We start from the raw sequence: 25,975 nt of genomic DNA on the forward strand, positions 1-25,975 counted from the left end.
TCCCTCCCTCTCAACTTAGCCCATTCTTCCAAGGGAAGGGAAAGAGCTGAATTCGCTGGAGGTTTTGAATCTGAAATATGCCTGAGGTTTTTTGGTGGGGAGGGGAGGCAGGGGTGAGGTGGATCCTTCCTATGAAAAATCTTTTGAAAAAAAGACCCCCTCTGGAAGTGTTTTAATGCCCAAAACAATACAACTGTCATCTCCTTTCTATTTTCATTCCTCCTCAACCCCAGTTTTCTGACTTTGGCTCCCGTGACTCTGCCTCCCTCTATTAATGCCACATTTCCTGACTTCGCCAAAATGGAAGCAGCATCCTCTCTGCTTGGCTCTATTCGATTAGGATGTAATCTGTCCAGCTCCCATCTCTTTTCATCCTGTGCTTCTTTTGTTTTTCTTTCCCTTCTGTCCCTCCTCAATTTTTTTTGCCCTCTTGCCCGCTTATTTAAGAACATAAGAACGGCCCCATTGGGTCAGACCAAAGGTCCGTCTCTCCCAGTATCAGTCTCCCACCGTGGCTAGTGCCAAAAGCTTCAAAGGCAATGAACAGAACAGAGCAAGTATCCAGGGATCTATCCTCTGTCCTCCAGTCCCAACCTCTCCACCCCGGGTGTTAGTCCATCTCACAAGCTTCTTTCTTCATGGTTCCTCTCCTCTCCGCCCCCTCACACACATTATTATTTGTTGTTTGTATTACCACAGCACCTCAGAGTCCTAGTCACGGACCAGGACCTCATTATGCTTGGGGCTGTAGACACACAGCAGACATATGGAGGTGTCTTTCCACACCTTCTGATTCCCCAGCTAAGGTGTGAATCACCCCTTCATATGATGCCCGCACCTGTGGGGTCAGCTCCAGTAATCCTTCTCATGGTGGCCCCTGTCTCTGTGCTGTGTGACGCATGTCTCCAAGCAGAAATTCCACAGGAGTCAGGAGGGCCCCGAGAGTCCTGCAGCTGTGTGACGGAGGGCAGCTCCCATGCCACAGATCAGCAGGAAGCCAGAGCAACTCTCCATTCAAGAAAGAGAGGATCATCTATCCCAATAGCCCTGGCCAGATATTCGCTGCCATAAAACGCATGATATAAACAGCATTTTGTTGAAACAGCGTGGACCACATCCCGAAAGAATAAGCTCGTACCCTTGCAAACCATGTATCTTATGCATGCAAATTGGCAGCTGTAGGCAGTTGCCTGTCTTGCACATTTCCCACACGCATTTTCCATCCGCGTGCAAGCTTTTCCTATTCAGTCTGTGCATCCTTGAACTCAGTCATGCAAAGTCATCCGGTTGGACTGGACTCTAGATATGTGCTGAAACAGAGGTGCATAAACACATCACTTATTTTAAATACACTGCTGAAGCGCAAAAGCCTATATAGAAGACGGAGCACTGGACTGGAACTTGGGCGACCTGGCTTCTATTCCCGCCTCTGCTACTGGCCTGCTGGGTGACCACAGTCAAGCCACTTCCCCTTGCTGTGCCTCAGTTTCTCATCTCTAAAAGAGATAATGAACAATGCAAAGCACTTTGAGATCTACTGATGAAAATTCTGTGTAAGAGCTAGGTGTTACTATTATACTTTCTGTATTGTCAGGTGTATGTCAAACTCACACATGATATGTCTTATATAACAGAGGAACTATCTGATGCTTTTCACTGAGCCATTGGCTACTTCCTTCAAGAAGCACAATCCCCTGGTGCTGGCCACATCCCCAGGAGTACAAGACTTGCTGGTCTTCCTGAATTGTCCCTTAAAATCTATTGGCAGGGAATTCTCCTGCTGTGTCGACATACTGGCTCCACAGAGGCTTTTGATTTGGTATGAAAAGTAATTATTATGGTGGTGCCGTTTAGCAGTTGTTTTTTACTCTGCTGGTCAGGTTAAAAGAAATAATAATAATATAAGAGAGACTCAGCCAGAGTAACTGTCTGCAACATGCTATTTGCATTTTTAAGGAAATACGTCTTTGAGACAGCTTGGGTGAAAGGTCAGTATTTGCATATAAATGGAAAAGAAAGTGTATGAGGCTGGAAGTTACAGCTGTATTATTTTCTCAGCAGTGAGCCGCTGTTTGGGAGATTCAGGGACAGGGATTGTATTTGGCTTTTATTGAATAGAAAAGTTACCAGGAAAGCCAAATTAGAACAAAATAATGAGGTAAATGTGCAAGAAGAAAGAAGCAACATCCCCTTACTCCCTTCCCAAACACACTCATGTGCAAACAAGCGTGTAACACATCATGCATACACAGGCAATGTACAAATGCCCAGTCAGACACCAAGAGGAACCACACATGCAAAAGGGCATTTGGAGGACAAAGCAGGTTACAAGTAGGGACTGTTATGGTTTTCCTGTCCCTGGCAGTAGAAGGTATGCTGCGAGTAATTGTCTGAAAATGATAAGCCAGTAGTTTAAATTTTGTTCATGCTCAGATCTGTTCAGCTGGTAATTATTAATGTGCTTATAGAAGGTTCCCGCGTTTGTGGTCAAAAGAAACAGATGGGCGATCTAAGCAGCTTTTTGTTGCTCCCAGGTTACTAGACTGATGCACGAGGTAGAGACTAGGCAGCAGGACTAGTCCTTACCTAGAAAGCAGTCAAAGGTTAAAACCAACTGTCACTATTGTTGATCTCTTGTTGTCCCAAAGAACATAAAGAAGTTCTCTAGGGATGTGGGGAAAAGTTAACTGGTAGGTTTAATATTCCTTCTTTGTAGTCTTCATTTTGGCAGTCCTCTCCTAGGCACCAGCAATGGTATCTGGGCCACATTTGCTTATAAACATGTTTAAATGGAGGTGCTAGTGGAGAAATCATACCAGTTAATTTATCTCTCGGGTTGCGTTAGATTTTGACTTTAAGTCCCCAATTCAGCAAGCACTTTAGTATGTTCATAACTCTTACCCTATAGCGTTCGATGTGGCTACTCTCCTGAGTAAAATTAAGCATGAGTTTAACTGTTTGCAGGTTTGGAAGCTAACTTAGCCAAGCACAGTAGCATCCACTGTAGAATAGTAGATTTGCTTTTCCTGAGCCCCCCCACCTGAAACTTCTGTAACTTATATTTTCCTGTTCTTTGGCTTTCTGCCCCCCTTCTCAGAAGGCAGAAGAGCAGCGTCACAGTTTGAGAACCACAGAACCAGGAGCAGGGGAAAAAACGCTGAAATACCATAATTCTATTCACTGGGCAAAATGGTCTCTGGTTTTGTTTTTTTTTAATCAACATATTTTAGAGAATGACACATAAACAGAACTGCTGCCATGTGCATGAAACATTTGTTCCCCCCCTTGAAGAATGTGTGAGTGACATGAACATCAGGAAGTGGAAGGAGAAAGATGTTACTTTTGAACCTTATATAGCCTTCTTTAATGTATTTCTCTCACACTCAGAAAAAGGCATTGTCTATTTAACGGTTCAAGAACACTGGACCCTAAATATCCTTGTTAAGGAGCGGGGTCTTTAGCCTTATTTCTTGTTTTTATATTGTGGGAGCACTTAGGACTCCATTCTGCTAGGGGCTGTGTAAACACAGGACAAAAAAATGGCCCCTGCCCCCAAAAGTTTACACTTAAAGTGTAAGACAAGATATAATAGATCTATACAGACAGCCAAGAAGAGTACAAGGACAAAATGAGACAATATTGGTTAGCATTACAGGCAGTGACCTTAGCACACCCATGGCCTATTCGCTGTCAATTTTTTTGTAGGCATCATGGTAGAGGCAATGGATTTTTCCTAAAAGTGGGGGTGAACATGGGGGCCCTGCTCCCCAGCCAAGCTGGAAGCCACAGCCAGGCTGGGGAGCACAGTCCCCTCCAGTTGCCCAGGGTAGGGGGGCCCAAGAGCAGCCCCTGGCTTGTGTCTCTGCCCCCAGACCCACCGAGCAGCGCAGGAGGGTCTGCGGCTACCCATAGCAGCCAATGTGGCTTTTACTGTGACCCAGCTTCAGTTTCCAGTCTGGCTTTGGGCCTCGGGGGCCGAAGAGCTGCTGCCAGGCCATGGTAAGAGATGCCCAGGCAGCTATGGGGAGCCGCAGACCCTCCATCTGCCCTGAGCAGGAGACCCAGGGGGGCAGAGTCATGGGCCAGGGGCTGCTCTTGGGCCCCTCCCCCTCGGGCAGGTGGAGGGTCCATGGTTCCCCTGGCTCCCTGGGCCGCTGTTACCTGGGCCGGGCTCCAGCTTCTGGCATGGCTGGGACGTGGGACCTTGAGGGGGAAGAGGAGGGGCAGGGGGCTGGGCCTATGGTGAAAAGTGGACAGGCCAGTCCCATCCACTTTGGCCCTCTTCTCCCCCCCGCACCATTCCGGCATCCATGCATCATGGCAAAGGAGGATCTGAAGGAGGACAATGATGTAGCATTGGGATGTTTATGGGGAGCTCCTCCTAAGTGTCAGGAGCAGAACAGGAGAATATACAAAGATGTTGTTTGAAAATTTAACCAGTGGGCTGTGAAGGCATATTCCCATTGTCTGATCAGAGGCAGGAGTTAACATCTCAGAAGTGAATGAGAGATAAGTAGAGTGACGATAGGCCATGAAGGGCTTTGAAAGAAGACAAGTAGCTTATGTTTGATGTGATAGAGAAGGGGGAACCCAGGGAGGGATGCAAAGAAAGGGGTGATGTGGTCAAAGTGATGAGCTAGGTAAACAATCTTTGCAGCCGCCTTCTGAATGGATACCAGTGGAGAGAGATGGCATTTGTCAAGGCCGAAGAGAAGGATGGGGCGGTCAGTGAGATGAGTCTGTGTGGATGGCTCGGAAAGGCTGTGTCTTAGGGATGTCATACAGAAAGACTCAGCCTAGAAATCAGGATCTGAGAGAGGGCTGAGTAGAAGATGGTGCCCAGGTACGGGCCCGAGTGACGGGGGGATGACAGTGTGGTTCACCGTGATTAGGGCAGGACTTGGGGGCGGGAGAATTAGAAGTTGGTTTAGGCTATGTTGAATTTAAGGTGATGGCTACGCATTCATGAGCTGTCAGAGTAACTGAATGGAGGACGGCAGGGTGATGCTTCTGGTGCTAACGGAACAGCTGCATCCTGGTAGCAACAAACTCGTCTCTTTCCCTTGACACGGCCAGCTAGAAGCCCTAGTGTTCCTCTCTCTATCCTCTCACCCTGGTGCCTGCAGAGCTGAACCAGATTATACCCAGCTGTCAGCAGTAAACACCTCTGAGCCATACTTCTGCTGATCTGATTGCTTAGCTGTTAGCAATGCAAGCTACGCTGGGAGCGTACGTTCAATGCAGAGATAGTATAAAGATCTGACCCTACTGAAATTGCAAACTTTTCTTTCCCATGGGGAAGAAGAAAGGAAAATATTCACAGCTTTCACCAGCTTTGAATCCCCGGGAAAGTCTGAGCGTGGGGTTAGGTGGTGGGTTAACATAACACTATTTCACCTTTGGAGGAACACCCTCCAAACTTAACGCCAGGAGTGAAATGATTTTGTTTGTCTCACCTTGGTCCTTAATGGGCATTTGACTATGGCACAGTTTTGCATAATTCACCAAGGGCATAGGAGATGCTGGGTGTGAAGTAGTAGGGAGTGTAAGGATAGTGCTCAGATGCATTGGCAGGCTGCATAAGGGCCCAGGACTATGGTGGCAAGATGTGTCAGATCAGGTATAATGTACCCTGACCGAGCCATGGGAGAATCAGTGCCCAGGATGGAGGTGCTTTGGTGTAGAAGTTGGGGGCGAGTTTGTCCCGTGGCCTCTGAACTGCGTTTCTCGTAAGCGGTGTCTGTATTTCTTGTCAACGTGAAAATCATTTACCTTATTGCTTTCAATGAGATTTACTGGTAAAAAGTAAAAAATAAAAGCCTTTGGGATGGGGCACAAATATTGTATGCAAAAGAGATGAGCTTGAATCTAAATGTCGGCTGTGCATCGTGGGGAAGTGCCCATACATATGGCTCTCCACTGGTAATGTCTACTGGAGAGCCACAGTGCGAGGGCATTCCCGGAAGCACAGGTGAGCCCCAACAAACCCGAAACGTCTGAGTTTTACACACATGGTGCTCCACAATACAAACACCAGCATGGGCCGGGAACCTATATTCTGGGAGAGTGGGGAACTGCCTGGGAGGGGAGGAGTGCAGGCCCAAACTGGGGCTTGCATTTATATAGTGTGAGCTTTTAGAACTAAAACTTTTTCTGATTTGTCCCCACCTGGCCACTGGGTAGCCAAATGCTCATCCGTGGCCTCATGGGTCTCCAAACATAAGGACCTGAATTAATCCAACCTTTTCCCCCCATCTCTGGATTTGGAGATGTTGGTTCAGTTTAGTTTGGAGAAAGGGGCAGTACCTCACTCACACAAAGTGCTGAAGGATTGTCTCACAGTTAAGGCTCTGATCTGGGTCCATTGCCCAGCTCTACTACAGACTCTTTGTGTGATCTTAGGCAAATCACTTAACCTCTCTGTGCCTCATTCTGCCAATCTGTAAAATGGGATGATAATCCCTTCCTTTCTCCCCCCCATTTTCTGTCTTGTCTATTTAGACTGTTGGCTCCTTCGGGCTTTTCTTGGCCTTGGAGTGTACAAAGAGCTACCAAGACTCAGCTTTTCTTAAACCATTCACTAGGCTCCTCTCCAGACATGTCAAAGATGATGAACACATGGAAAAATCACCAGAAATCTAGACCCACTAGCACTTCCATCTATACATCTCACTCTAATCTATTTCTTAAATCATATTTACTGATAAAGTAAGAGATCTGTATCTATTACATGGCTGTTTAACTTCAATTAGTGTTTTAATGATTGGTCATTAACCATGCAATATATAGTTAGCATCCTGTATAAAATCTTAAATTAAATGCATGTTTGGGAAGCGAAATTCCAAGCACTGGGCACTGCTCTTCTGCAGTACGCAGGATGATCGTCACATTGGATGGGAAACATTGTGGACCCTTGAAACGGGGTTAAACTTCCATTCGCTGAGCCATGAATGGGAAGAATGGCTAACCTGGAACAGCCATCGCTGTTTACTTTGATACCAACAGAGGTTTTAATTCAGCTCCCTTGAAAAAGCACCCAGATGCAGAGCTTGTATGCTGCCATATTCTTGAAGGCTAAACGGATACATGCACTCACAATGTATCACTTCAAGCACATCTGTGTTTCCTGCGTGTGGGGATAGAGGAGGAGCCTGGAGAAATTTAGTCCCGTTTCAGGCTGGGTTTCATTGTGCTATGTCCTGTCTACTGTATAAGAGGGGTTCAGTTAGGATCCAAAAGACAGCAGCCTTAAATCGGTGATGAAAGGATCATTAGTGATGCCTGCAGGAACAAAAGCCCTCTCTCCGCCATGGCTTTGACCACACAGGAAAACAAATTCTGGTTAATAATGTTCTCCAGGTAGCTGGATCTTACGCTGCTGAGAACCAGCCTCCCTCTGGGTGTAAAGGGCAGTGAGGAGAAGCCCTGTTGCTTTCCTTTGTGGCAACCTTTTTCACAACATTTAACACGTCTCTATAAAATATTAGGAAGGTGAATTAGTAACTTGAGTGTTTTCAGAAGAAATTTGCATTGGTTAATTGCAAAGAAAACAACCAGAACTGCTCTTAGTAATCCCTTAAATTCGTGCAGTGTGTGTATGCAGTTTATTACACAAATAAAGGAATCACCCACCACTGTAATGCAGCTGCCTCTAGTGTGAAGTACAATAGCGGGTGGTGGTTTTTGATAGTTTTTTTTTTTTTTTTTTTTTAACAGTGTACAGCAACCATGTCTGCATGACATTGCTGGCGGCATTTGAGTTGTCATTAAATGCAAAATGACTCCCTCTCCTTTGTGCCCATTACCAAAGAACGGTGTCCAGAGCACATCTATGGTAGACTCTGGGAACCTTTATGCACGCTTCCTTTCCATAAAGGGCGCTCAGGCTGCAAGTACAAAGGGCCTACTCCAGAGCCCATTGACAGGAAAGGGAAGGCTATTGTTGAGTTCAGTGGACTCTGGATCAGGCTCCAAGTGCAGCAAACACAAGTAATATGCTGCTTAGAGAGTTTTTTACACACAAAATGAGGTTCAATTTCTCTTGAGACCTAGCCCACCCCCATTTTATGAGTTCCCCAACATAGCCTTCATAGTGCTTCTAGGTCAGCTTTGGGAAGGAGGCCTTAATTCACCTCACTCCAGCTTCCCATCCTTGGCCATGCCCTGATGTGTGTAGTATAAGAATACAGCCTGATTTTTTTCCAGGCTGAGGTGTGACTGGCTTGGCTGAAGCATTAAATACCCCCTCAGCACATTCCAAGTCATGCAACCATAGGGCTTCCCTTTGCCACAACAACATCCTTGAGTAGCAATGTGGAAAAATCTCATCCTCTTCCTTCATTTTATTTTTTTTTCTTGTGTCTGTGGGAATAAAAGACGCTTGATGCATACTTAAAACTAAAAAGGTAACCTGGTGCCAAAGCTGCGGTGCTATGAAGTGCTGGTTGTCCCTGTGCTGAATGGAGTTGGGCTGGGTGTCATCCGTTGCACATGGAATTGCAGGCTTGCTGATCTTACCCCTGGATTCAGGAAATGAGGAAGAGCTCTCATTTTGAAAATGTTTTCCTTCCACTACTGTTTCTTTTCTGGATGATCGTTGAGGGTTTGTATGGTACGAATGACAATATATCAGCAAGGAAAGACATGGTAACAGGGAGTCAGGAAATTGCTAAACCGGTGACTCTTTCTCTATGGTCTTGGTCAAGTCACTTAAACTTCCTGCCACCCTTTCCACAACTGTAAATAATGAGATGGAGCAGAGAATTGTCAAATGCTATGGTGATGGGGGGCAGTATAAAATCCGAGGATAGATGAATGATACTTACCGACCTCACAGGACATTGCACTTGACATAAAATGTTCTGTAGAAGTAGCAGTAACCCTTTGCCTTAAAGGAGTTGTCTTAAACACTCCGTCATGTATTAAACCACCAGACATATTTAGCCCATGGATACAGTGACTTAAAATCATGCCTTGAAGAAGGGCTATAATGTAATTTGCTTTATAACGGTGCCTTAAAACATTTTCCCCTTAATGTATTACTAATGCCTTTTATAACATCCTTAAAAGGAAGCTCCATTTCCAGAGGGGCTGCTACACATATTTGGAAGTAAAGCCTTTCATTGTGATTGGTATTTCCAAGCCTGTATGTGGTGGCCACCTTGTTTTTAAAAACAAAGCAAACCCACCCCCACTCCAAAAAGTGTGATATAATTTGTGACCCAGGCAACATGGAAAGTTGATGTCCTGCGAGGGATCGCACATGAGATCCCATCCTGCTTGGTTAGTCTAACAAGCTTAAAATATTGTTGTGGAATAATCAAACCTTTTTCATTTTTAAACATGAAAACTTTTTAATGCTTGCTGTATCTATGGCAGTTTCCCTGGTGCAGATATGTACAGACGGGGCAAATGGGACTAGGACTTTGCCATATGCTTCCAGGCAAGGAGCAGAGGGGATTCGGGAGCTTTCACCCGATTTTACAGTGGCAGATTTTACATTTATACTGTAAATGCGGAGCAATTCCGTTGAAGCTGGTGGAGTTAGACTGGCGTAGAACCAGTGTGCAGTCTTGCCAACGCTTGTGACTTTTATCGGGGACTCATATTGGCTTTTCTCAAAGCTTCAGCTCCTGGAGTCATGTGAACAAAGAGAATCTTGACTTTCATTTAAAAAATAATAAATTTCTCGACCTTGTGGTTGTAGAGAAAAGGTTGAAAATGTAACCTGAGTCTGTTGCAAAGCTTCAAAAACCAGAAGACGAATTAGAAGCAGCTCACATTTTATTCTTTGGCTTAAAAATCCCAATCTTATGAGTCTGGGGGGGGTATCTGACTATCATTTTGTGAATGCTTAGGGCTACACTGAGTATTGGTGAGCAGAGCAACAGGTCTTTGTAATGCAAGGGATGAATAGTTCACCCAGGTGCACTCCACACTGGACTGGGGGTGTCGTGTAGCTGTCTGGATGGAGTCCAGAGCCACCTCATCCCTCTCTGCACTGGTTGGCAGCCCTTGAGGGGAGCTGAGGGAAGGCATCCTACATCTCCAAAGAGAAGGTGAAAGGGAGGACGCTTCACCTAGTGACCAGAGAGGCATTTTCCGATTGCCACACTATATATAGCTCTGCAACGCACAAACACTTTGTTCAATATCTTCATAAATGATCTGGAGGATGGTGTGGATTGCACCCTCAGCAAGTTTGCAGATGACACTAAACTGGGAGAAGAGGTAGATACACTGGAGGGTAGGGATAGGATACAGAGGGACCTAGACAAATTAGAGGATTGGGCCAAAAGAAATCTGATGAGGTTCAACAAGGACAAGTGCAGAGTCCTGCACTTAGGACGGAAGAATCCCATGCACCGCTACAGACTAGGGACCGAATGGCTAGGCAGCAGTTCTGCAGAAAAGGACCAAGGGGTGACAGTGGACGAGAAGCTGGATATGAGTCAACAGTGTGCCCTTCTTGCCAAGAAAGCTAATGGGATATTGGGCTGTATAAGTAGGGGCATTGCTAGCAGATCGAGGGACGTGATCGTTCCCCTCTATTCGACATTGGTGAGGCCTCATCTGGAGTACTGTGTCCAGTTTTGGGCCCCACACTACAAGAAGGATGTGGAAAAACTGGAAAACGTTTTTTCAGAGGGCAACAAAAATGATTAGGGGACTGGAACACATAACTTATGAGGAGAGGCTGAGGGAGCTGGGATTGTTTAGTCTGCGGAAGAGAAGAATGAGGGGGGATTTGATAGCTGCTTTCAACTACCTGAAAGGGGGTTCCAAAGAGGATGGCTCTAGACTGTTCTCAGTGGTAGCAGATGACAGAACAAGGAATAATGGTCTCAAGTTGCAGTGGGGGAGATTTACGTTGGATATTAGGAAAACTTTTTCACTAGGAGGGTGGTGAAACACTGGAATGTGTTACCTAGGGAAGTGGTGGAATCTCCTTCCTTCGAAGTTTATAAGGTCAGGCTTGACAAAGCCCTGGCTGGTATGATTTAGTTGGGGATTGGTCCTGCTTTGAGCAGGGGGTTGGACTAGATGACCTCCTGAGGTCCCTTCCAATCCTGATATTCTATGATTCTGTGAAACACATCACAGCACCTCTGCTTCTGAAAACCTGAGTGGAGCCCTGCAGCAAGTTGTATACTGCCTTTGGTAGTACATTCTGATATACCATTGATGGGTGGGGCATAGAGAGAGAGGAATGCATTGCCAATACCTATATCTTCTCCATGTTAATGACGTGCTAGAACAGGCTGATGAACCTACCGAGATGCAGCTGGTTTCCAACTGGGCACCCGAATTTTGCAGGGTTTGGCCAAGATCCCATATATCTACCCAGATTCCTTCCAAAGGTTCCCAGCTGTTTCCATGAATCTGGGACCAGTTTTGACTCTCTAAGAATGCCCCAAACCAGGCAAAGTTTATTTAATTTGGTTTCCATCGCAAGCGTGTTGTACTGCTCAAAACTGAGCTGACTATGTGCCATAAATTAGGGAGCTACAAATCCTTGCTGTCTCATTTGTTCTCTCCACTTGTTTCCGCTGCAAGGCTTCGGGGCTTATGTAGATCCAGACAGAGATTAGAAAAGCTAGAGAGATTGGGAGGAAAAGTGGAGCCATGATGCCATAGCAATACAGAAGTGGTTTTTTGGCACAATGCAGTATTTTGTGTGATCACAGGGTACGTATTTTTGTACACTAGAGAGGAGCCCAAGCTCTGAAGTTGGGGTCAAGATCTGAACTCCTTCAAAGTCTTTTGGAGGTGCCAAGATCCAGGGTTTGAAAATGAGCCCATGCTGGGAGGAAAACACAGATTGTGGGGATGCATACTGCTCATAAGGAAACACAAGGAGAACCCCATCCTACACAATAGATGATCTAAGGGGGCACAAAGTAGGGATGGGGAAAATAGTTCTATGAGTTGCAGGTAAGAATCTGGATATTATGTAGTTCCCCCATCCCCGATCTGGCAGTGATGCTGAGCACCCACAAGAGCCACTGATTTCATTTGGAATTGTGTGAGCTCAGCACCTCTCCAGATCAGTTCTTAAATGATTTGGGTAATGTGTCAGATCATTCCTCAGTGGGCAATTCTGTACAGCACAGAATCTCTATGCCACTTGGCAATTAACTTCTTCAGCTCAGCACTTCCTGTCTCCCCAGGGAGACGTGTACTATAAAAATCAACCCTGCCTTCGTCCATTTGAAACTAGAAACTCAGTGCAGGGTTGCATGGAGTTCTCTGCACAGCTTTTCAGCAAGCTTGGTTCATTGCAGCCTAGACTATTTGCTTATTCTATTTTATTTTCTAAAATACTGAATGAAATAAAATATCTTCTTGTATCTTTTAGAGGGGAAGTTTTACTGTTTAACTTTTGGGGACATCTCAGGGAATTGGATTAACTGATGAATTCCTGGGTGAAACTTATTCTGTATTTTATTTAACAAAAAAAACCCCAAAACATTTCTATGCCATGGTTCAAAATACTGTAGGCCAAATTCTGCCCTTGGCTATGCTTGCACAACACTCCAAGTAGGGTCACAGCTGTGGGTTGGACCATGATGGAATGATGCTGGGTTTTTTAAAAAATAAGGTGGATTCCATCTGATTCAAAAGCAACTTGATAGAGTTCAGAGCTGCTGCAAAGTGGGAGAAAGGTCACAAGGCACAGACATTGAATCTGATTCCAACCCACACTAGTCTGTCAGACAGTCTCTGGAGCTCACAGTCCTCCAGAGTCCTCTCCTCTGGGGTGGTCAGGGAAATTTGCTAGGGTAGGAGGAACCTCCTTCCACACCTTGCAACTGTAGCCACGTGAGCTGCGATTCTGCTGAAACCAGGGTTTGGGGGTGAGGGAGGGTGCAAGCTGTTGCCTTCTGGGGAGTATATATGTCAGCAGTAGGGATACAGGAAATACAATTAATGTGTTAACAAGAAGAAAAGGAGTACTTGTGGCACCTTAGAGACTAACCAATTTATTTGAGCATGAGCTTTCGTGAGCTACAGCTCACTTCATCGGATGCATACCGTGGAAACTGCAGCAGACTTTATATATACACAGAGAATATGAAACAATACCTCCTCCCACCCCACTGTCCTGCTGGTAATAGCTTAAAGTGATCACTTTAGATAAGCTATTACCAGCAGGACAGTGGGGTGGGAGGAGGTATTGTTTCATATTCTCTGTGTGTATATAAAGTCTGCTGCAGTTTCCACGGTATGCATCCGATGAAGTGAGCTGTAGCTCACGAAAGCTCATGCTCAAATAAATTGGTTAGTCTCTAAGGTGCCACAAGTACTCCTTTTCTTTTTGCGAATACAGACTAACACGGCTGTTACTCTGAAACCTGTGTTAACAAGGTTATCCCAGCTAACTAAATTCAGGACGGGGAGACAAGGGCTGGAGTGTGGTGAGCTCATTGTGACAAGCCGCTCTCCGACAAAACCTTTCTGGCTGTCAGGGTGTCTGTGTTTTCCTAACACACATTGCCTGTTCTCTTCCCTGCTATGGCTCGATCACATGGCATGACCAAGAGTATAAGGAGGTGGGGATAGGGTCACCTGTAAGCATCAGTAACTGGCCAACGGATGGGGAATTGTGACATCAAGTGGTCAGATTTACCCAGGCAGTTGCCTAGGGTGACAGCTGTGTCGATCCTACCCTACAACTTGGACACACATGAACAAAGCAGGCCCGATGGGGGGTGGGAACTATGCTTTTTCCTCCTTAAGGGTGTCTGACTCTCATAAAGTCTGAGGCTTTTGCAAACCCCTCAAACCACGAACAGGGGTTGAAAAGACATCTTGAGTTCATGAACCTTTTTTCTGTAATGTATGCCCATTTTCCCCAAGAGTGATTGTTAGTTTAAAACATGTATTTGTGGTTTAAAGGGAAATCTGTATCAGGTGGAGAAGGACACACAGCTCCTTTGAGATAGGCTGGGACATTTGGGTGCCCTGTACATGGCGTATGACCTGCACTGAGTTTTCATTTAACTTTTGCCTTTGTTTTTATATATCCATCCCTCTCCCTCCACTGTCCCACTGTCTTTTCCAATTTCTGCTCCATTTTCTCCCTGCTTGTGCCATCTCTCTTTCTCTGTTCCTCTTTTCATAGAATCATAGGACTGGAAGGGACCTCGAGAGGTCATCTCGTCCAGTCCCCTGCACTCATGGCAGGACTAAGTATTATCTAGACCATCCCTGACAGGTGTTTGTCCAACCTACTCTTAAAAATTTCCAATGATGGAGATTCTAAAGCCTCCCTAAGCAATTTATTCCAGTGCTTAACCACCCTGACAGTTAGGAAGTTTTTCCTAATATCCAAACTAAACCACCCTTGCTGCAATTTAAGCCCATTGCTTCTTGTCCTATCCTCAGAGGTTAAGAAGAACAATTTTTCTCCCCTCTCCTTGTAACAACCTTTTATGTACTTGAAAAAGGTTCTCATGTCCCCCCTCAGTCTTCTCTTTTCCAAACTAAACAAACCCAATTTTCTCAATTTTCCCTCATAGATCATGTTTTCTAGACCTTTAATCATTTTTGTCACTCTTCTCTGAACTCTCTCCAATTTGTCCATATCCTTCCTGAAATGTGGCACCCAGAACTGGACACAATGCTCCAGTTGAGGCCTAATCAGCGTGGAGTAGAGCAGAAGAATTACGTCTTGTGTCTTGCTTACAACATTCCTGCTAATACATCCCAGAATGATGTTTGCTTTTATTGGAACAGTGTTATACTGTTGACTCATATTTAGCTTTTAGTCCACTATGACCCCCAGATCCCGTTCCACAGTGCTCCTTCCTAGGCAGCCATTTCCCATTTTGTATGTGTACTACTGATTGTTCCTTCCTAAGTGGAGTACTTTGCATTTTTCCTGATTGAATTTCATCCTATTTACTTCAGACCATTTTGAATTTTAATCCAATCCTCCAAAGCACTTGCAACTCCTCCCAGCTTGGTATCATCCGCAAATTTTAAAAGTTTACTCTGTATGCCATTATCTAAATCATTGATGAAGATATTGACCAGAACCAGACCCAGAACCAATCCCTGCGGGACCCCACTCATTATGCCCTTCCAGCGTGCCTGTGAATCACTGATAACTGCTCTCTGGGAATGGTTTTCCAACCAGTTTTGCACCCACCCTCTAGTAGCTCCATCTAGGTTGCATTTCCCTAGTTTATTTATGAGGTCATGTGAGACAGTATCAAAGCTTTACTAAAGTCAAGATATACCATGTCTGCGGCTTCCCCCTGATCCACAAAGCTTGTTACCCTGTCAAAGAAAGCTATCAGGTTGGTTTGATATGATTTGTTTTTGATAAATCCATGCTGACTGTCACTTATCACCTTATTATCGTCTAGATGTTTGCAAATGGATTGCTTAATTATTTGCTCCATTATCTTTCCGGGTACAGAAGTTAAGCTGAATGGTCTGTAATTCCCCTGGTTGTCCTTATTTCCCTTTTTATAGATTGGCACTATATTTGCCCTTTTCTAGTCTTCTGGAATCTCTCTCGTCTTCCATGACTTTTCAAAGATAATCGCTAATGGCTCAGATATCTCCTCAGTCAGCTCCTTGAGTATTCTAGGATGCATTTCATCATGCTCTGGTGACTTGAAGACATCTAATTAGTCTAAGTAATTTTTAACTTGTTCTTTCCCTATTTTAGCCTCTTCTGATCCTACCTCATTTTCACTGGTATTCACTATGTTAGATGTCCAATTACCACCAACCTTCTTGGTGAAAACCAGAGCAAAGTCATTAAGCACCTCTGCCATTTCCACATTTTCTGTTGTTATTTTTCCCCGCCTCATTGAGTAACGGGCCTATCTTGTCCTTGATCTTCCTCTTGCTTCTAATGTATTTGTAGAATGTTTTCTTATTACCCTTTATGTCTCTAGCTCTTTTGATCATGGTTGATTTTCATGGTTTCTGCAAAACAGACTGTGGTCTTAATAACTCCTGTTTAACTTTTGACCCCCATGCTATTCTGAGGGGTTCTAATTGAAACAAAGCAGCTTCTCTCATCGCTTCCTAATCTTCTAAATCCAAATTTTGGAATGAAATCTCTAACTTGGGGATTTCTGGGGAGTCATTGATGCAAAGCCAGAAAAATAATCTAATCAGATGACCTAACAAAAGTCATATTTAGGACAAACAGAGGAAAGCTGGCCTTATGATTACTCATCTTAGTCCCTGTTACCATAGTATCTGAGCACCTCACAACCCTCAATGTCACAACACCCCTGGGAGGCAGGGCAGTGCTGTTATCCCCATTGCACAGGTGGGGAACTAAGGCTCAGAGAGGCTAAGTGACTTGCTCAAGGTCATACAGGAAGCCTGTGGAAGAGCAGAGAACTGAACACAGGATTCTGGAGTCCCTACCTAGTGCCCAAACCACTGGTCTACCTTTCATCTCGCAATGGCTAAGGGACCAAACTGAGACTCGAAAGCTCTGGTTTCAAATCCTACTCTGCTACAAAATCCTGTGTGACTTTGGGCAAACAGTTTAATCTCTCTGTGCCTTAATTCCCCTGTGTGTAAAATAGGGAGCATGATCCTTTTTCTCTCATGCTTTTTTGTTTTGTCTATCCAGACTATAAGCTCTTCCAGCAGGGAGTAAATTTTACCTTGTGTATGTGCAGCACCTGGCACAATGCGGCCCAATCTCAGTTGGGACTTCAAGGGGCTACTATAATAATCAGGGTGACTTTCAGAGACACAAATGGGAATTAGATGACAAACTCCCATTAACTTTCAGTAGAGGTTATTGGCACCAACTGCCCCTAGTGTCACTTAAACTCTCCTCCAATAATAGAAATGACCAAGCCTAAAGAACGTGGAAACACACTGTGGCAATAGCAAATGTGACATATCCCATTAGCTCTTCCCCAGGCCGTAAACACCTAGAGACGATTGAACTCAATGGAGTGGAGGGCTTCCCCGCATGGCACATTTCCTCCTTTTATTCTGCAGGTTTCTCCTTTTGTAATTTTTCTTACGTTGGTGGTAGATAAATGGAGCAAGGCTTGGAGAACGGGCAGTAAATTATTCAGCATGAAATACCATAGGGAACCACAATTAAAGATTCAAGGGGAAGGATCGTAGCAGAATCGCCCAAAGCAACCACAGTTTGCCAAGGTGAGCTGTGACATTCAGGGCCCTGAGGCCAAAATCTGGGGGCATCCCTTCTGATTTGACTGTGACAAGGTATAACTTAATACAGGGAAAGGAAGGCAGCCTAATATACTGATGCTGCAGCTCACTTATAGGAGCAGATTCTCAGTTGGTGTGAATGGACTGTGATCGGGTTAATGTGCTAAAAACAGAGTGGTGGAGGGGCTAGCTGCCCTGCATACATACCTAGTGTCTCGGGTGGTACATACTGCGGACAATTAGCCCCTCCCACCACTCATCCTGCTGCAGCTACGCTCTGGTTTTAGCGCTCTAGCATGATTGGAGCTAGCGCAGGTATGTCTCCAGGAGATGTAAATTTCCAGCTCAACATGTAGACATACTCTATATTCAGAGTTAGAATAGATGAAGGAAAAACCTCCAAGAAATTGCCCCTCTTACTCAGGTTGCAGGTACCCCCTGGTATTTTTCCAAGTTAAAATGCATACAATAGTAATAATGAGTTCTTACATAGCACTTTTCATCCACAGATCTTAAAGGAAAAGAAGTAATGATCCCCATTTAACAGATAAGGGAAGGGAGGTGCCACAGTCATATAGCAGAGCCAGGCATAGAACTGAGATCAAGTGCAGCCCAGTCCCATCCACGGGGCTACCTGCTTTTCTTTAGAAAGTTCACAGACCTTCAAGTTCAGAAACCCATGGGTGTGCAAAGCCCAAATGTAATGGAACATGGTAAAATGCCTTTTATTTTTTCTTTGTATTGAGAAAGAGCAGACGAAGGATTGCTTCACTGGGTGTATAACAACATGACAAAACCCGTTGCTGCTGTCAACCTATGGAAAAGGCAGTTGAATCCTGCAGTTTGTGGTATAGTGCCCTTTGTGCATTTGATCTTTGCTTATATCAGGATCTTTGATACTGGGTGTTGTGGAATAATTACCTACGCCCTTTTCCCAATGGACGTGATGCTTCTAATAACACGTTTCCATCACTGCTGTCCTGCCCCATCCCATCGTGGCTATGAGATCACTCTGGATGGCATTACAAGGGCAGGTTATGACTCCAATTGTAGCAGTTCTTGCTGCTCAGGACGGAGAAGAACTGGTAATGGCTGTTCCAGGATTGGACTAGCAAAGCAATAGCAGGTCCAGACTGAGGTTTAGTGGCAGGGTTGTGAAGTGGGCCTGAGCCAAGAATGGAATATTATGGGCACTGCAGGCCCGAACCAGGAGATGTTGCCATGGCACAGCCATGTGTGGGGAAGGTGTACATGGAGCTGTGCTGAACCCCGTCTCTAGCCAACTTTGTGAGCCCCCCATAAGAACCAAATGCACTCTAAAATGGGGGTGAAACAAGGAGAAAGCGAAGGGACTAAGCTAAATGAAAATGGTGGGCTGAATGGTGGCCGTGCTCCAGCACAGACTGGACTGGGTCTCGAGTGCTAACATGCAGGGGATGTCAATGCGCCAGCCTGAGTAAAACCGGGGCGGGCAGGGAAGAACACCAGCTTGGGTGGGGCCAGTGGGCCCTCTGGGGAAGTGGTGGAGCAGGGGGCAGGACCATGGTTCAGGTGCAGGTGGCCCCCTCAATTCTAGGGAGTGTGGTGCTCCAGGGTGAGGGGGTATGTCTGCAGGGGCTGGGCCATGGGTTCCCCCAGGAGGCTGATGCTAGGTGGGTGTGTGAAGATATCTTTCTTCCAAAGGCGATGCAAGAGTCAGTAGTGAGCCTGGTCCTCCCCTATTCAAGCAGGAGGCTGCCCGCCATCCTCCCATCAGACGGTGGGCTCGGTCCTCCCTCGCTCCAAAGTGGCTGTGTCGGCAGGAGCCTTCCCTTTGAAAGCCCTGGTTTTGTATTATTTGTGGGTTGGTTTAATGACCTGCTCCTGAAGTGCTAGTCTTGTAAAATACAGTTGTCATGGAAACCTGGGGTGAGAATAGGGACGCCACATGGCTCTTCGCAGTGTCCAGCGGATGAGCGCGTCCTCTGCTCAGATGTGTGAATGTTTGTGAAGGATTAAAATTCAACAGGATCTGTGTCAGTGGGGAAAGGGATTGGCAGAAGGAGCTCAAAGACCATAGAGAAGAATTCAGAGGTTCATCCATACCACAGACCCTTTGGTGTGTGTTGTCAGCCACCCCACCCATTACGTTTCCCAGGCTGATGTGGGAAGTACCATCTCCCCATCCTTAAGGCTGGTCTGCCCAAGTGGAAGTCACCACGGAAGAGATGAGTAGGAGCAGAGTGCTCTTTACCTAATTTACCTAGGCTATAAACTCTTTGAGGCAGGGACCATCTTTTTGTTCTGTGTTTGTACAGCACCCGTCACAATGGGCTCCTGTCCCTGACTGGGGTCTCCAGGTGTGACTGCAATAGAAATAACAGTATATATAATTCCACAGCTCGTCTCCTCTGATTGGTACTATGGGTGAACCTCAAATGCTCGGTTTTGCATTTGAGTTTAAATAAGCCAAATTTTCCCTCAGGAGACTGTTCATCTCTGGCCTGCGAGACGGGGCTGACCTCTCATTAGACAGGTTTATCTCCTATGCTTTCTAGCGGAGTTGGTTGAAAACTTCTGAATTTGAATCCCCCCCTTGCTCCCCCCCCCCGACACACACACACACACATGCAAATCAGGGTCTTTTTTTTTTTTTTTTTTGCAAAACCTTTGGCGAAAAATATGCTTATTTTCAGACCTGCCCTGCTTTTGATCACTTGAAATGCCGTGAGACTATTCCCCTGGAATTGTGTGGATTGGTCCCAGCTTGGAAGCTACAGCAGAACGGTACCAAAAATCCCCCCCCATCCTAGAAACATAAGGGCTGAATTTCAGAGTAGTCAAAGTTCAGTCCAAGTTTGGCTCCAGGCTCAGGGCTGGGAGTTCTTATATTTCTGGACCTGATGGACCATCCTTAGAACCACATCTTGATGTCCTTACTCAGTCTTCATTCATGACAAACTCCCTTTGACTCCAATGAGCATTTTACTGAATTAAGAAGTTAGGGTTGATCTCCCATGGGTTTCACTCTGGAAAGCGATGGTGGACTCTGCGCCATCAAATCTCCATGAGGACTCCCTTGCAGAACATCCCCCTCCACTGCCCCACTGGGGGAGGGGTTGCCCCATGCTGTAAAAGAAGGCCCCAGGGCCTACCGACAAACCCAACAGATCTTCCTGTTTCCTTAGAAACCCAGGCCGTCTGCCTGGAGGCTCTGTGCCTCCATACTAGCCCTGGCATACATCAAGGCTGCTGCTCCAGCACTGCCGGTGACCGCCTCCTGGTGCTGGCTCCCAGTTGTGATGGGCTCGATGGCAAGGATCAGACATTCCCAGGCGGTATTATCTCTTCTGAACAAGCTCCACAGGGCCATATGTATCCACCCGATCTCCGCCCTCTCCCCCGGCACAGACACCAGGCCCACCGAGGCCTCTTGGATTCAGAGGGTGGATGGACTGAGCCATGTTGGGCCACTCCCCTCCCTCCATGCAGGTTGGTGAGGATCCCTGTGTACTGGGGCCCCTCCATGACTGGACTGATCTCGCCTTGAGAGGAGCGCTCAGGGGCTGATTCTTAGCAATTCTCCTCCTCCAAAGCATTATGGTTAAATGCTCGATCCAAACTTTTTATGAACGCTGGACTATTGACAGCAACAAACGCGACAAGAAACCTTCAGGTTATTAAGAGGTGGGCCTGATGTGTATAATGAAACGTGTCACCAGTATGTAAAACACCATTTCCAACATCCTCTTTGCACAATTCAGTTTTTTCCAGTGATCATCCTGTCTTTGTGCTTGGGCAGCAAAATGCTGAGGCAATTTTGGTAGGCTCGTTTATAGTTCTCTAGCTATTTGTTGGTTATCTCCCTCTACCATGTGTCAAGTTGTAGTCACAGTGAAGGAAATCCAGCTTTGCCAGTTCTGTGATGTCGTTCCCACTGTTGAGTGCCAAAAGGATGCACATAGTGTCTTGGTGCTAGAAGCCAGTAGCATGTAAGCCCTTAGGGGGAGGAGCCATCTTTATGTTCTGTGTATGTACAGCACCTAGCACAATGAGGGTCCCAGTCCAGTGACTGGGCTCCTAGGTGCTACCACCGTACAAATAATAACTAGGGTTCCTCTTTCTCAGTCCTGATGGCTCTGCTGAAGTGGTGTGGCCAGTGGCCACAGGACTGGTTTTGTTTCCTGACACTGTATTTCTCTTAACCCTTCAGAAAATGAGTTCCGGGGCGAGCTGCTGAATCAAAGGTGGACACGTGGAGAAAAGCTCAGCAGTTGTGAGACAGCAAAAAGCCTACACAGCAGACACATCAAGGTGAGCAGGCAGGGCAACCTTGCCAGAGCCTAGCAGTAAAGCAGCCCAGAAGTCCTATTCCCCCTGCTTTGTAGGACTGTAGACTGCACCATTAAAGAATCGTATGACCTGAACTTTCCTGCAGCATAAAAAGCTGAAATACACACACCCTGCACAAAGGCCCATGCACTCTTTTAGCCTGTACGGAGGCTGTGGGTTCTACTGATGCAGACAAAACCCAAAGTGAATTGTCTCCAAAGCAGGAATTAGCAGAAGTGTCTACCTGTCATGAATCCTAGACACCACCAGGTATAAAAGGAGAAAGGGCCTCCAGCTGTACAATTTGGATCCAGATCCATGTCTGGATTTTTTTTTTCAATCCTTTCCTTCCCCACAACCCGTCATCGGGTATGCTTGGGTCTGGAGAGCTGGGTAAGGCCCATCTCTGATTAAAAAGGCTCTTTCTCTAAGACACAGGCTCATTGGAAGAAGCCCCTTGCACACCAGGTGAAACCTCAAAGCTTTAGAAGGAGATAAATGGGTCATTCATTCATGAACCCGGCCTATTAGACATCTGAGGGAGAGAAAAGCAACTCTGATGTTCTCAACACAGCAGTTCTTTTAGGGAAAAGTGTTGCAGCTGTGACCCTGTGAAAGGGGTAAAGCCAACACTGTCAAAACTCATGGCCGATTCGGAAGCTTTAATTAAACGTAAACCTAGGCTGCTCGCTATACAAGTGACACTTCCTGCTTTCTCTTTGGCCCTATCAAGAATTGTCTTGATAACAAAATGTCATCATGTGATGGACTATCAGTCCATTCAAATAGCCGAGAAATCACCCTGTAGCTGATGTTAATTTACTTCTCCCAAATTGAAAATTAAACCTATCTGCAGAAACACCTTCTCTGCTTGGCAAATTGTGAGCTAATGGCAAGTGCTGTCCGGAATGCTCATGCCCTGAGCCAGATAAGCACTTTCTTTGGATTTAATAAGACTGTTGTGTGGGACTAAAAGAAGGATTGAAAAAAAATGATTCCTAATAATACTTATCATTCAGCATTTGCAAAGCAAATAGTCATTGACTGTCACAACGCCCCAGTTGGGGTGTGTTGTTTATCCCCATTTTGCCAATGGGGAAAGTGAGGCAGAAAGGTGAAGGGATTTGCTCATGGCTGCAGGATAAATCTTAGAACTGGGATTAGGACTCAGGAATTTGACTGATGGCTGACAACTGGTAGATATCTAAAAATACAACCCTACAACTTCAAAAGTTCACATGCAAGTCCGGAAGTGGTCATGATAGGGTTAATGGGTTTACCCAGAGTATTATGGAATGGAGTCATTTTCCACTCCTAGCTTACTTCCTGCTTAGTCAGTGGGGGGGTTGAGCACCCCTCTTTCCCCACCCTTACTGTGATGCAGTAAAGTAAAGCAGCAAGTCTGCAGCCTGCAATCCTGAGAGTGGACTTATTTTTTATTGCACAGAGCAGTCCCTCTAAGGACTGCATGTGCTCACCTGCCCATGCCCATGAACAGTCACATTGTGCGTGTGCAGAGGTTGGGCCTGGACACACATATGCACACGCTTGTGCAAATTTGGACCTGATCCTGCAAGCCCCTACTCATTGGACCAATCCTTGCATTGGTAAGGACTTCTCCCCTAAGTAACAGTTTGCAGGTTCTGGTCTTATATTATTAAATCTAAGATAACCTTTACTTAAAGGATTGCCAGCTTTTCAAACAGCTTTCCCTATGTATCACACATCTGAAGTCAGGTTAGGAACACTTTTAAAGATTTACCTATGCACATCAATGCAATGAAGTATTCACATACTGTTACACTGCTACGTAAACTTTATGGAAGCCCAGCAGGAGATCATAGTTCGGACACGGATAAAGTGTTGGATTTCATGTATGTGTTTATGCATATATATAAAATATAAACATCTCCTTTTTATGAGGTCCGGTTGTGATTTATAGTCCGTAGAATGGTGCAGCGGAGAAGGACAATGTGTTGTGTGGTGGGTTTTTGTGCATACAAAGAAATAAAGACTCAGGGTGAAATTTCTCTTTACAGGTTTGAAATGAGATATCAGAAGCGTGATGGGTAGGGTCACTCTTTAAACAGATCCAGCTGAGCCCATCAGTCTGGAAACCTCTATTCATAATTGTCCTGGGCCCTGACACTGCATGGGGAAAAGAATCTCTCCCCCCTCCTCCCCCCCACCCCTTACTTCTTTTACACTCTTGAATGCCAGGTGAACGGACTATTGAATAGCAGGAAGTTTGTGTTGATGAACGCTGGTAGGGATTACATGAATTGGCCCATCGGATCCCATGCTTTGGCATAACCTCCTGGCACTAAACCTGGTGGCAATTTAGGGGAGGGACATGCAGCAGCACTGTGACAATTTCCTGAGATTGTACTACCTAGGGAGAAAAAAAACCTCATGAAAATGCCGGCTTATTACAGAGCTTGAAAACAATGGTGTTGAGGAACTGCAGTTTTAAGGATGAGAGAATTGTTTGTACATCCTAAACCACTCAGAGCCCTCTGAGGATGAAGTGTTTGGATTGCATGTTGTCGCACTTTCAGTAGGAAACTATATGTAAACCTAAGCTACCGCATAAGAAATTACCTTGGCCTAGTGCCTAAATGTCAGCTCTGTGAATACAGATGATACAGCTCTGGCTATGTCAGATGTGATGCTGTGTAGCAGCTTTTCTGGTCTGTTTCCCCCATGCTCTGCACTTGCTACAAAGCATTAGCACTTGGTAAATGTTTCATTTGTGCTGTAAGTTTTAGCAAATGAAAACTGACAGTACAGCTTCATTAGGATGTTTATTATCCAGCTGTAATTTTTAATTTGGGGGCTGGTATGAGCTGCAATCTTACATATAAAGATGTCAAGGAGAAATCCTCCCAAGACTTGAAGCCAGAGAAAACCATGCGGGGTGTCCTTTCTCTAAAGCAGCGAGGGAGCAAAAAGCAACCGCTAGTTTATTCAGCTGCGAAGGGGACTCACAATGGGTGGAATGTCAGGAGGATTTAAATCAAGCAGCAGGGAGAACCCTAAAGGGGAAGAAGAGGGAGGGAGAAAACCAACCTCTGAGTGTGGTAACAAAATAACAGCTGGGAGCTACAGGGCTGATATGCAGGCTTCAGGATACATTCTGCTTTTTAAAAGTAGAGGGGGCTTTAAGCTAATTCCCCCCCCCTTTTTTTTCTTTTAATTAACAGCTACAGCGGGCCCATGGTGCCAAAGTCATTATCATTTCATGGAATGTTTGCTGGAAAAATACTTTTGGGGGAGTGGGAAGGGATGTTCTTAGAGTCTGATCTTTAAACTTTTGGTTGATGTAACGCCATTGGGCCACGTTCTGATCTCACGCGGACCAGGTGTAACTGCACTGAATTGAAAGGAGTGATGATCCCTGATGAGAGGAGGTGGTGGTTGTTCCAAGGTACATTGTTGATTTCCGGATGGAAAGCTAATTCCCCAGCAGTCAGAAAGCCATAGGGCAGATAACTGAAATTCTAGCATTTGCCTCTTCTAGTTGACTCACACTGATAACGACAGGAGGAGGAAACTAAGGGCTTGATGGTGCCTGGTGCTGAGCTGCCCCGAGAGCTCTTCCTGCCAGGTGCTGCGGGTGTAAGTTACTTGCACGACCAAGCTCGCTCTCCTCCATTCAACCTACTTCTGGGGACAGGCGCAGACCTTCAAATGAGCATGTGCCTGCTCTTGGAGGGGGTGTGTGCTAGCCTGGGGCCCCATGATAGCGCCACCTCTTGGGGGCGGGGAGGGTGGACACGTGCACACGATAGCGCCGGCTGCTTTTGAAGGAGCAGGCGATACGTGAATAAAGCCTAATGAAGCTGCCAGTTAAACCACTCCCCGGTCTAGCAATGTTTTGCAACTAATAAATTATCTTAGCCCAATTGTAATGACATACGTCATTTAAAAGTGTCAAACTATTCATCACTTGTCGATCAGTGCTTTAATCTTCTAAGGGCTCTCCTGGAAGATATGGCACTTATGTGGGAAAGCAGCCTGGCTCTCTCCTTCCTCAATAGGATCTGTGCTCGCTTAACAAGGGCTGTATTGTGGCCTGGGGATGGAGTGGCAGGCAAGCTGCATCACCCTGGCAGGCGTTGCACCTGGGACACAGAGCACCCTGTCCAGGTGGAAACGTGGGGAATACCGTATTGCTTACTGCGGAGATGCAGCTCTCTCAGCTCCAGGCTGTTCCATTGCTCAGCCTGTGGGAGTGACGGGACTTGCCCACCCCACCCACACGCTTAGGGAGGCACAGTGGGGAACAGCAGCTCCACAGGGGTTCGCTGCACTGAAGACCTGAGATATGTAACACCCGATTGGGTGGGGCAACTTACTCCCCCTTGCTCCCTTCCATGGCTGGGTTAAAGTTGGGTGTAATTATTACTGCCTCTTCTTTGAGGGAACAGGCCTTTTGGAGTAGGGATGGGGGAAGAATGGAAAACATCGGACCAAGAATTATTATTCAGTCCCT

General features: G+C 45.9%; 1 protein-coding gene across 9 annotated transcripts in view; it reads left to right on the forward strand.

Annotated features, from left to right (window-relative positions):
• Positions 1–25,975, forward strand: part of MYT1 (myelin transcription factor 1) — a 113,703-nt gene that overhangs the window by 23,247 nt on the left and 64,481 nt on the right. For 6 of the 9 annotated variants that reach the window (XM_048820198.2, XM_048820199.2, XM_048820201.2 and 3 more), the window contains exon 2: positions 21,362–21,462. The exons of the other annotated variants lie outside the window; for them this stretch is intronic. In XM_048820198.2, coding sequence (XP_048676155.1) covers positions 21,362–21,462 — 101 coding nt within the window. The remainder of the gene's footprint in view (positions 1–21,361; positions 21,463–25,975) is intronic. 9 annotated transcript variants of the gene reach the window in all.

This window comes from Caretta caretta, chromosome 13, assembly GCF_965140235.1.
Source record: "Caretta caretta isolate rCarCar2 chromosome 13, rCarCar1.hap1, whole genome shotgun sequence".
Classification (NCBI taxonomy): Eukaryota; Metazoa; Chordata; order Testudines; family Cheloniidae; genus Caretta; species Caretta caretta.